The following is a 12,468-nucleotide window of genomic DNA, read 5'->3' as shown; positions in this document are numbered from 1 at the left end:
CTATTCCATTTTCTTCCTTCATAATGTATATTCATTCAGATCCTATTACTTATTTATGGTAATGTTACATTAGCCAGGAGACTACAGTGTGATATAAAGTAGTTGTTTGCAAACTGTTAAGAGTGTTAGTCCTTTCTGGCCTGATGGGGAATATTAGGGTTTTTAATGGGTTTTTTACTATTTTATTGTCATTGTATTTTAATTGGGCATTGGTTTAATTTCTTTTTAATTTTTGTACTGTTATTTATATATGCCCTGTTAACCGCCCTGAGTCCTTCGGGAGAAGGGCGGTATAGAAATTGAATAAACCTAACCTAAACCTTTCAGTTCAGAGTGCACCAGAAGGGGGCGGGCTAGTTCCACATTCGGAAAGATTCAACAGCATTTTGCAGCAACATTTGGGACTTCTCTCCCACCAAAGTCACCTCACGCTCATGCGTTGGGGAAGGTCTGGCACAGGCTGGATTCACCGTTTTTCTCATTGAATGGGTACCTATTTATCTACTCACATGTAACATGCTTTCAAACTGCTAGGTTGGCAGAAGCTGAGGCAAATGACAGGAGCTCACTCCGCCACATGATGCTAGGGCTCAAACAGTTGGAGTACAGACCTTCTCTAGTGTCATTAAGCCACCTCGCTCTGTTCAGATCCTATAATAACATTTTAAAAATATTTCAGTGAGTGACTGCAAATTGAAGGTATCTCATGTTTTGGAGAGAGCCATTAGAGCAGGGGTGTCAAACTGCCGGCCCACAGGCCGGATGCGTCATCCGGAAGCTGCGCCCACCCCATTGCCGGCAATGGCAAAACCGTCCCGATACGTTGTGTGACATCACGTGACATCGCGAGTTTGATAAGTCTGCATTAGAGTCATAAAATAAGGAAGCATTAAGAGGCCTTCTAATGTATATTTTAGAGTTCCACTTGCATGTTTACTTGTTCTACCTTCCCTACTTTCCCTTGTGGGTCAAGGTGATGTAGTGATAGGCAGACTGAGGTTCAGGTTTTTCTTCAGTCAAAAAAATCCCCCCTCCCCCCAAGCTATTTCTCAGAGTAGTTGTGACAAAAGTGGGAGGCAGGAATAGTATGGATGTAATCTTGAGTTGAATGAGGATGTATGACTTTTTTTTTTAAAAAAAATCGCTTTTTCAACTGTGTTCAATGCAATTGTCTACACCAGACTGATTCTTATAATTCTTATAACTGATAAAGCTGATACGTCTTACTTGCTGGATCTTAGAAATTATTAGCTTAATAACTAGTCCTGGACCACATAATGAAGCCATCCAAGTACTAGCCATTATTTATATTTTATTTTGTATGTGTACATTTCTGTCACCCCATAAAAACAATAATCTGTCTTGAACATGTAAAACAAAACAAAAAAGAGAAGAGTGTAAAAAAAAAAAAGAAGATGGAAATTTGATTAAGCCTGACACTTGTACTGGAGGCGTACGGAAATTCAACCTCCATTTTTCTATTATAAAAATTCCTTTGAGTTAAAAACTCAGTTATCATGGGTCTCTCCGCCAGAAATAAATGAGTTCATTTCCCTGCCTTTGGAACAGCTAAGAGGTCACACAAAGGTTTGTCCCTGACCCAGAATTCACGAAGGTCTGTTCTTCCCAGCACAAAGCTACTACAGACAGTAAAAATTTTCCATCAAACTTCCTCCTCTGACTACTTCTAGGGGAGCCTTCAGAATTTGGCTTTTAAATTTAAGCTGGTCCTTATTTTCAGATTTCCCTACAGTAGCAGGTATACTCAGCAAAAAGCTTTGGCCCAGGAAAGTAGCATAATAAGATGGGAAAGATCAGTTGCTGATTACCCTTCCATCACTGACTGGTGCTTTCTTCTAAAAAATTTTCTCTCCAAAGCACATATTTTATTTTCATTCCTATATACAATCAGGTGTTGGAAGTTTCAATATTTAGGTTCTCTTCCCCCCCCCATTATGTTCCCTGTTAAAGTGCAAGAAAATACACAAACACAGAGACACATATCCCATCCCCCAAGTTGAACATTAGTGGACAGATTAAAAAATTTAATGCAAAGTAATTTTCGCTGAGCAGGTTGCCATAATGCATGAGGTGTCATGAAGCAGATTTTGCACTTTGTTTCTCTTTTTATGTTTAGGGGTTCAGTGAAAACAGTCCTGGACATAATTTTCCCTCTTTCTTTGTGGGAACATATAGCAGACAGAAAGCAAAATGCCTTCTTTGAAGGGTAGTGGAGACAACGTGGCATCTCATCAAGGACACAAGCTCAACCCTACTGAAAACGGGGGTTAGCTTTCTGGTAGCATCAAGAGACTGTTCAAACCAAGCCACTTTAGTAACATTCCTTGACTGGTTGAAAAACTGATCAGAAGGCTTCACAATCCTTTCCTTGCTGACACTTCAAACGCTGTGATACATGATTATGCTACGTCATTGGTCGCTCTTTTCCAACTTTCAGCTATGCAGTGTTGAGATCAAAAGGGAGGACAATCTATTCCAGTTCAGGAACCTGGATGCCCTCTTTTCAGCATCCTGTTGAAGATTGTGAGAGATTCGCAGGCAGTTTGACACTACGGCTGAAACGCTTTAGTTGCCTAGTTTTGACTCCAAGCCACTGAGCAACCAAAGCAAGTAGAAGCAAACTGCCAGGAAGCCAGTGCCCAGGAGATCTCCTAGGGCAGTGAGGTAGGGGATGGAATAATTGTCAGGATCCAGACCCTTTCTCCACATTAGTCGCACAATGATGTCAGCCACGTAGAGCAGAATTCCCACCTGCAAGTGAGAAACAAAACAAGTGCAGCAGTCACCAGCATGATATCGTAGTGCTGCCATATATTCCATCAGCTGTGATAGCTGAAAGTTCACACATTCTACAGCTGAGACAAAATCTTGCCCTTCTCATTTCTTTCCCCTATTTAGGAAGCATAAAGTATGTATCTGTGTAATTTGGTCAATTGGGATATTGTAATGCGGGGGTCCCCAACCCACAGATCACGACCACTACCGGGCCTTAAGCCCCTTAGCACCGGGCCGCAGAAGTGGCAGATGGGTGTGTGTGCCCACTGCTTGCACAAATGGAGCCGTGCACACACTTGCCCGTGGCTCACACGGAACCATCGCCTCTCCCCACCACCCCCTCACCCGATCCGCAAAGCCAGAAAGGTTGGGGAATTCTGCTGTAATAGTATGTGGAAAGCTTTTGGGAAACAGGGAGAAGAGATGCTGCTTAAGGAATGGTCAGGTAAGAGACAGCATAATCTGCAGCCGGATCATGGGTACAAGAGGATCACAAGGGACGTTCTCTAGTTTCTTGGTCTCTAAAAGAAATAGGAGAATTCTCCTTCAGACTTGCAAGATCATGTTAATGTAACTTTACAATAAAGCAGAATTAGCTGATCTGGTTATGTTTCTTGTCTAATCTATTTGGTAAGGCTGACAGATATGTCAGTCCAGATGCTGTCTTGACCACAATCCCCACATCTTGGGCTGCTACTCTTTTGCACCCACCCACACTATCTCCCAAATTCTTGCTGCACCAGTAACCATAGCAGCAATCAGACCAAGACTGGAATCATGGCTTTCTGTATTAGATAGCATTGCCCTGAAGTCAAAGGAAGAGCAATCATCGTACAGTTTACAGATCTGACTGTCAAGCAGGAGAACAGGCGATTGGGTACTGGGAGACAGTAGCGGTCATCAGGACTGAAAAGAACAGCCATGATACAATAACAAGAGAGTGGGAAAAATTTAGCAATCAGATTTCTCATTTTAAGAGAAAAGTCACTGCAAAATTTAGGTATTGTTTTCCTTTGGGTTGGCATGGATGTAAAAGAGATCCTCTGGGGGATGAAATGTGGGCAAAGAGCGATTTTGGGATGATGTTAATGGATGGAAAATAACAATAAGCTATGGCCATATCCAAAGCTGAATCCCAAATTCTAAAAGTCAGTTTCTGGTTACCTGCAGGACAGCAGCTGTCAGATAAAGCGCCACAAAAGTGAATGTGATTGCTGTGTGGCCCCCCTCAAAGAGATGTATAGCATAGAGGAACACCAGGTGTCCTGGGATCACTAGCAAGATCAGGACACGGGCTGATTTAGAATTGATACCTGCAAGAAAGAATAAAGATTGTAATTATGATCACAAAGGAAATAAGAGCTGAGTTCTTTGAAAAACATAGTAGGGACTAGCATTAGCAATAGCACTTAAGACTTATATACTGCTTCACAATGCTTTACAGCCTTCTCTAAGCAGTTTACAGAGTCAGCATATTGCCCCCAACAAGCTGGGTCCTCATTTTACCGATCTCAGAAGGATGGAAGGCTGAGTCAACCTTGAGCTGGTCAGGATCGAACTGCTGGCAGTGGAATGCAGAAGTAGCCTGCTATACTGCATTCTAACTACTGTGCCACCACAGCTCTTAATACCTAGTATCCATTATATTTTATTGGTCTAGGCAAAGAAGCAGAAAGTTCCAAAATCATCATTATCACCAACATGTGCATTTATTATATAAATGTAACAAATAGTGCTAGAAGTCCACCATAATAATAACATGGTCGACAACAAACCAACAAACAGAAGCTGTCATGGAATGGAGTGGAATGAGAAATTTTGAAGGTGAAAAATCTATTGTGAAATGGGAACAAAAGGAGAAAGCAGAATCAGAAGAGAATAACAGGCAACAGTAAGAGAAAAGGCGATGGTTAAAAGACTTGGAGGGAGGGATGGAGGGAGAGAGAGAGAGAGGGAGGGAGAGAGAGAGAGAGAGAAAGAGAGGGAGAGATGTGTTAGGGCTTCTATTCATAAGGAAGGAGATTTATTTTCAAAAAAATCTAACCATTGTCCTTCATATATCATCTTACCTTCAACTCATTCTGTTTCAACATAAAACTGAATATTCTTTAACACAGAGAACTCTCTGCATGTTGTTTTTCAAATAATATTTGCTAATAAGCCTTTTGTACAACCTTTTCATCGTTAGACAATGCATATAATTTTCTGACTGTGGGAAACAAGAATAGTTTTCTGTATCACTGAATGGAGACCCACGCATTACATGTGGTTAATGGGGTACATATTCCCAGTACAGTACTTTCTGAAATTCTAGAGTCCGGGTATGCAAATAGCAAGGGTCCAATGGCCTTCTACCTGAAGCGAAGAAGGTGGTACACGGATTAGGCCAATGCTGCCTCATTTTGTGTGGCAGGACTCCAGGCATGCTCCAGAAATGCAGAAATGTGGAGATGCGACTGGCCTGGATAGCCACCAAATTGCCACCAACACCTGCAGAGCCAAAGGACAGAACACAAGCATTATCCCTCTGTACAAGAAAGACAGAAGCTTTGCCGAACGCCACGGAAACATCAGTGCGAGTCATGTGGGAGCTTCTCCTTACAGGGGTGGGCAACCTTTGGATCTCCATAGCCCACTATTAACATTTTGTAGCCAAGGACTGCAAGGCCTCGTGGGTGTTTGTTGAGGATATAAATCGGACAGATAGGCTTATAGAAGAATTCTCTTTTTTTTCATCTTGGGTTTTTGCAGGATCATAGGCAGTTCTTTCTTTCAGAGGCTTACAATGTATTTTCTGGGTGATTCCTACCACACCATGGCAGCAAACTGTAACTTTTGGTAACTGAAGGCAGAAATAATTATGAGGCCACTCAGTTCACTCATTCCTGTTCTGGAAGGAAGCTCCTAGTGAAAGCATTTAAATACTGTCACGCTGTTATATTTAATTAATTAAATTTTATTAGATTTATATACCGCCCTTTCCCCAAGGACTCAGGGCGGTTTACAGGGCATTTTAAAATCACACCAATAAAAAATACAAAAGTTAAAAGACAATTAAAAAGATTAAATTATCCCTGAAAATATTGTCCCTTTCTCCTAATAATTTTACGATAAGAATACACATACGTACATATAATAAAGTAGAAAGCAAGGTCATCTGAGCCCCACTTTAAAATTCCACAAATAAGGTAGAGGGATCATACGATAAAAGCCTCACCTGGAAGTAACCTCAGTACAACTTAGTTGATATAGAAAAGGAGATGCATCGATCTAGTATTGGTGGTAGTCAATATTTGGCCCTAATCAATACATTTTTCAATGTAAGATGAAATTGAGAATTCAGCAGACTCAGAGGGATTTTTCCTCCTTTAGAAACGGACAGGGCTTTTTTATTTTCATTTATTATCAAATTTATTGGCCTCTCACCTTATCATAGGGTAAATCCTGCCTCTTTCCAAGAGGTTAAAAACAACTGCAACAAATTTGGAGGGGGGAGGGGGAAGATGCCACTTTTCTTTTACTTCTGTTGACAAATGTAGATGAAGTAAATTTGACATCTGTTCCACTCAAACTATTGAGGGGGGGAGGGGCTGTCCTCTACTTTTCATTGTTTCTCACAAGAGAAACATCTCATCCCCATCCCAGATTCCATACAGAATGCTCTTCTTGCATTCAGAGTCATTAACTTCCCGGCCTTCACAAACACTTAAACTTTGAAGGAAAGATTGGCCCAAGCGCTAGTATTTTTACATCAGCATTCTGCAGAAATTCAGCTTGTGAAAAGTCTTCAAGAACAAGAGCTAATTCTTGTGTGATCTAATATCCTTATTATCGGTCCACGCTTTCACTTCCTTATGCAGAAACAGAAGAAAGGGGGTCCCCTCCTTTTTTTCTCAGCTAGTAAAGCAGGTTTTATATCTTCTTTCTCCCTGCCTACACTATGTCTGGCAGCACGCTGTATGTACACTGTGAATAACAGCCCCAATCCAAAATCATAGTTCAAACGTCAAGGCGCTATTCATAATGTGATTTACACAAGGAAGACCGTCCCTTCCCCAGCATGATCCTCAGCATTTTAGAGGATTCCAGGGTCTCCTTCTCCTGGTGATGTGAGGAGCTGCCACATAACTTTGGCAAGAGTAGCCCTCTCCTCTATAACCTATTTGGCACAGCCTGTTTGCTGAAGCACTGACACCTGCTTTTAATTTCATTTCCTCAGAAATGAACACAGCCAGAAGGCTTTTGCATTCTTAATCCACTTCAAAAAATAAACTACAAAATAAAAATAAATTGAAGAAGTCACGTCCTTCATTCAGCTGATCAACTGATGTCATGGAAGCTTTACATTTACACACGTGGCCTTTCCCATCCATTTTTTTCCAACTCAAATTGTGCAGTATCCACTGCATATTGATGGAGCTTTCTTTACATAGATCCTGCTCTGAGTTTAGACTGATCAAACTTCTGTTTCATTCTTTTATTTTCTTCAAATTGTTAAATATATCTCTAGGGCAATTACAGTGAAGTTTAAACTGGTATCTAAATCTCAGCATGCAATGCAACTTATCCATTACAAACTCCATGCCTTCATTATATGAATAAGTTGATTTTCTGGACCCATACATAAGTGCTAAGAATACACATAGCATTTGAAGAATTTAATATTCCAGTAAAAATCAATATATTCTTGGCATAGAAACTAAGCCAATGGTGTGTTTAGAGAGTGTTTCTTCACACTGGCAAGTCTAAGATGTGTGAATATCCACTCCTAGAATTCCCCAGCTAGCATGCATGGTTAGAGCAATACAATTCTTCTGTCCAGCAACGTTTCATCATCTGAGTTTTGAATTTAGAATTATTTTAATAAAATGAAGATGTTCCACTACAGAATTACAACTCTTCTCCTTTACAGCCTGCTGATAATCAAATTAAATTACTCAATTGAGAAGAATTTTAATTACTGAATGTCCTAATACATCCCCAGAGTGAAAAATGCTAAATAATATACTGTAATGTACTTTTGTGAGAGAATCAGGGTTTGTTTATCTTTCCTATCAAACCTTGGAACCCCAGTCTTAAAACAATAAAGCAGAAATTATATTTCATTTCATTTGCAATCCTTTATTCTTTAAAAAAACAACAACAACCTTACCGTTGATCACTGGAACGAAAACAGCAATGCCTACAAAGTTTGGTTGTGTTACAGTTTTGTCCAAAATTACTCCACCAAGGCTGTTTCAAAACATACACATTCATTCATTAGTCTAATTTACCAATAGTCTGCATGCAAACTACTATCGTCTATTCAAGCATAAATACAACTATACATCATTAGCATAAACTAGCAACACATTCGCAAGTAAGAATTCAAACTTTATGAAAGTTAAGTCAGGAAGTTAAGAAAGTTTACAAACAGAACAAGAATTTTAAATTTGCCTTCAGGAAAGAGAGCAGTAAAAGAAAAAGGACCCCCCACACACACACATGAAAAGATTTGATGTCAGTATATCTGTGTTTGATGAGATCTAAATTCTATCTCTTTCAACCGATAGTCAGTCACATGTCAGTGGAAAGCCAATGTAGGGCTTGACCACAAAAGCACCTTCCACTCAGGTTTCTCAGAAACTGTCAGTGGGAAATGTAATAATAATAATAATAATAATAATAATAATAATAATAATAATAATAATAATAATAATAATAATAATAATAATAATAGTTGGAAGGGATCTTGGAGGTCATCTAGTCCAACCCCCTGCTCAGGCAGGAAACCCTATACCATTTCAGACAAATGGTTGGCCTGTCTCTTCTTAAAAACCTCCAGTGTTGTTCCACTGGTTAATTGTTCTAACTGTCAGGAAGTTTCTCCTTAGTTCTAGGTTGCTTCTTTAATAATTATTATTTATTACTATAGGCCCAAATGAAAACATTACAGGATGAAAACGTATTTATTGAAGATGACAGTTTATAATCTACCATGCTGGTCCAACATAGGTTAGTAGATAGGTTTTTATTTTATTTATCGGTCTTGGGTTGAGAGTGAGTGATCAGCCCAAAGTTACCCAGCTGACTATTCATATGTTTTACTTATTTGGGGGGGGGCAATCATCACCACTCAAAGCTTCAAAATTATTTTCTAGAAGCTAAATCCATGTTTTGAAGCTGATGTTTTTAAATAATGTGTTAGACGATTGGACAAACTGAGGGAAATTAAAAGCTGGAACATTTTTAGTACACTAATTTCAAGACAGAAAGAACTGTGCCTTCTAAGTAATTCTCCTTTTATTTATTTCAAATACCATAAAAAACCCACCTACTTTGGCTTCTTAAAGATTCAAATCTAGATGCTTATTAGTAAAGATTTCACTAACATATTCCAGATAGGCAGAGACAATCCCCAACAAAAAGCCATAATTTAACAAAACTGATTATTATACTGATTTTTCCACATAGCCAGTTAGCAAAGCTCTGTCTTCAGTGATGATTACCTGCTGATGATCATTGCGATTATAATTGGCTGCCATCCAGTCTTCAAGACTTCAGCAATGGGAGGACTCTGCCGAGCAATAGCAATCCACAAAGGAATCAAAACAATGAAAATGGTACAGACCATGGGGGACAGATATGTTACATCTGTCAAAAAAAGAAAGAAAAAGAAAAACAAAATCCCAGATTTACATTTGAATTTTCAGTTCTGAAAGATTAAATCACATCTTTATTTTGGTAAAATGATTCAATGGTTTTCAACTAAAAACATAGTTGCAGCAATAGGACACCCAAGTCCTATCGCCCTCGGAACTGTATTTGATGGGCATCCTTTTTCAATCACCTGCTATATGAGAAATAACTGGAAAATATATTGGACATGAAAATGAAGATTGTTAAACTTCAATAATAAGAAGAGAAGTGCCTGAAAATGTAAAACAATAGTTCAAATATTTATGTTTTAATGTTTCATTCAAAGAATCTGCAAGATGGATTAAAATTTAGTAATATAAAAGATATCATACATGTAATATACTGTAATTTATTTATTTATTTTAATTCCATTTATATCCCGCCCTTCTCCGAAGACTCAGGGCGGCTTACAAGCTTAGCAGTAGTCTTCATTCTATGTATATGCCTGCTTATTAGGGCTTTCACCCCCACCCCAAGCGGCATTATTACAAAGTCAGCTTATTGCCCCCAACAATCTGGGTCCTCATTTTACCTACCTCGGAAGGATGGAAGGCTGAGTCAACCTTGGATTTTGCAGCACTAGATGTAGTAAACAATGACATCAATCAAGGTCATAATGGCAATAATTCATCAATAGTAATTCAAAATCCATAGGTTCATGTGGGAGGTAGTTCCTCAGATGTACTTCACTGGAAGTTTAGCATGAATACCTTCATCTTAATTAAGATAAAAATGCTACATTTTTATATAAATGTCATCCTAAAGTATAGTAACTCAGCCTTAATCTTTCAAAGCACTGAATTTGTTCTTCATTTTTTCATAGACTTGGTTTCGAGGAAACAACAACTTATTTTGTGAATTAGTTTAACAAATGTTGTCATACTTTCCTGTAGAATTCCCCGTTACAAAGAGAATTTCAGATTTTCTTCAATTATGACAAATAGTCCAATTTGAAGCAGAAAGCTTCAACCTATGATACCTGATCTGAGGCTCTTACTGTGAAATGTAGTTTCTGCCACACATAATATCCTCATAGCCTGAAGAGTTCCACTAGTGATCCATCTATCCATAGCTATGTCTCTGTTTGCTGCTGAGCAAACCTGGAACTCCTTAGGGAGAAATGGCTTGTACATTGCTGCTCTTCTGGGATTCCCATTTTTAGCCAATGCTTTTCTGATGATAGATTCATGGACATTGATTTTAGCTAAGTCAGGTTTACAGATTTCCAGATGTGGTTTTTGAATTTTTTATGACTCCCCAGTCAATGTTATGCTCTGCTCTTGGGAATAATTGTGACAAGATGGCCACTTTGGAAAAGATTCACTTTTATCTCCAATAATATTTCAATATTTTATAAGTGTCTCACTATTAACCAGTGAGACCCCAGGATTTTGTAGTCCTTTCCAATGGGGATGGGGATTGATGATTTTTTTTTTAAATAGAGATCTTTGAACATTTATATTCAGCTGGGAATTATGTGCTGCTGAGAACTTTACTGTTAAATTCAGCCACAATTCTTTAATTAATTCTTTAATTAAGTTTTCATAAAACTGATCTTGCCAATTATACTTTAACTGAACTGACTGAACTAGAGGAACAATTTTTTTCATACCGGCACATTACATGTTGAAAGATTTTGCTTATTAAACAAGTAAAACATGCATCAAATGATGGTGATATTTATTGACTTAGGCTTTCTTTATGTCAATAGAATTACATCATTCTAATAAAACTCAGTGGGGAAGATTTTTATTTTGAAAACCTGAATAAAAGGGCAGATACTTATTTGCACATCAAATACTGTGGTATTTTTATTTGTAATGGCTTAATTCCTGTGGATTAATTTGTCATATTATTTGAACTGGAATTTAAAAAATGGCACAAGTCCAAACAGAAAACCTGAAAACCAGCCATTTAAAATATTATATTTTAATATAATATTTATGCTTTTTAACCAACAGATCTTTACATGCACAAACCTTTAAACAAAACAGGATTTATTGAAGTAATATTATTAGTTTTACGTCAGCCTAACATTTTGCTGGCATCTGCTCTTCAAGGGCAGAGTGACCTTCTTTGTAACTTCTCAGCAGCTCACAGGCAAAAAAATAACAACACCCAAGTATTGGTTCGGCTTTTGTATTCATGGCTGATAATGTCTGATTGGTTCACGTCACAAGAGTCCAAGAAAGCTGGTTCCTAAGTGGTTCCTTGTCTAAGTAAACTTCACTGCCAATGAAATGTCAGAACATTAGATCATGATGATTCAGTATTTAAAGTTCACCACGGCTTGATTGATGCTCACCATGAAAGTTTACACCACTATAATATTGAGAAAATTATCAGAAGGAGGGGAAGATTGTAAAAAATTCTTAAGATTTTTCTTCGTAGGTTGTCCCACTCAAATGGTAATAGAAGTCAGAGAAGTCAACTTCTATTTTAGTAAAATCTCAGGGCTTTTTTTCTCATAGAACGCTCAGAACGGAGTTCCGGCACCTTTTTTGGATGGAACCTTGTAGGGTAGGCAAGGCAGGTTGTATGACATGTGTGAGTTCCTGCACCTTTTTCTTTTACAAAAAAAGCACTGCTCATGACGGATTTATAGATACTGTCATGGAATTAGACCTTCATGTCATGGTGCCTTCATCTGTTTTGGATTTCAACTGCCTTAAGGTTTATGAGAGCTGAAACACAAGAGTTTTAGGGGGAAAAGTTGGTGTGATGCATCATTATGGCAGCTGAAATCCATTTCTTTTAGAATTTTTTCTGGCTACAAACTGAATTGTATCAATTGAGAGTTAAGCTGAGCATGTTCCTTTTTTTCTTGGAAGTGAGTTTCATTCCATCTAGATCAATTTCATATTTCCTTTATAGCAATCCCAAAGTAGCATTGAGATTACCTGACTATTCTGCCTAGAATAAGGTAATACAAATAGTCCAATTGTACTATAGCTATACTATAGCTCAAAAATTCAGCTCAAAAATTAGGTTGCA

General features: G+C 38.2%; 1 protein-coding gene across 3 annotated transcripts in view; it reads right to left on the bottom strand.

The window, feature by feature from the left end:
* Positions 1-1,295: 1,295 nt before the first annotated feature.
* The window catches only part of SLC41A3 (solute carrier family 41 member 3), a 39,110-nt gene continuing 27,937 nt past the window's right edge, over positions 1,296-12,468 (bottom strand). For all 3 annotated transcript variants that reach the window (XM_083353849.1, XM_083353850.1, XM_083353848.1), the window contains exons 7-11: positions 9,285-9,429; positions 7,949-8,028; positions 5,152-5,286; positions 3,961-4,109; positions 1,296-2,772 (exon numbers count right to left, since the gene is read on the bottom strand). In XM_083353849.1, coding sequence (XP_083209975.1) covers positions 2,587-2,772; positions 3,961-4,109; positions 5,152-5,286; positions 7,949-8,028; positions 9,285-9,429 — 695 coding nt within the window. In that variant the 3' untranslated portion in view covers positions 1,296-2,586. The remainder of the gene's footprint in view (positions 2,773-3,960; positions 4,110-5,151; positions 5,287-7,948; positions 8,029-9,284; positions 9,430-12,468) is intronic.

Source organism: Vipera ursinii (genome assembly GCF_947247035.1).
Source record: "Vipera ursinii genome assembly, chromosome: 2".
NCBI lineage: Eukaryota > Metazoa > Chordata > Lepidosauria > Squamata > Viperidae > Vipera > Vipera ursinii.
Note: the sequence above shows the minus strand (reverse complement) of the source record. Positions and strands in the feature narration are given on the sequence as shown.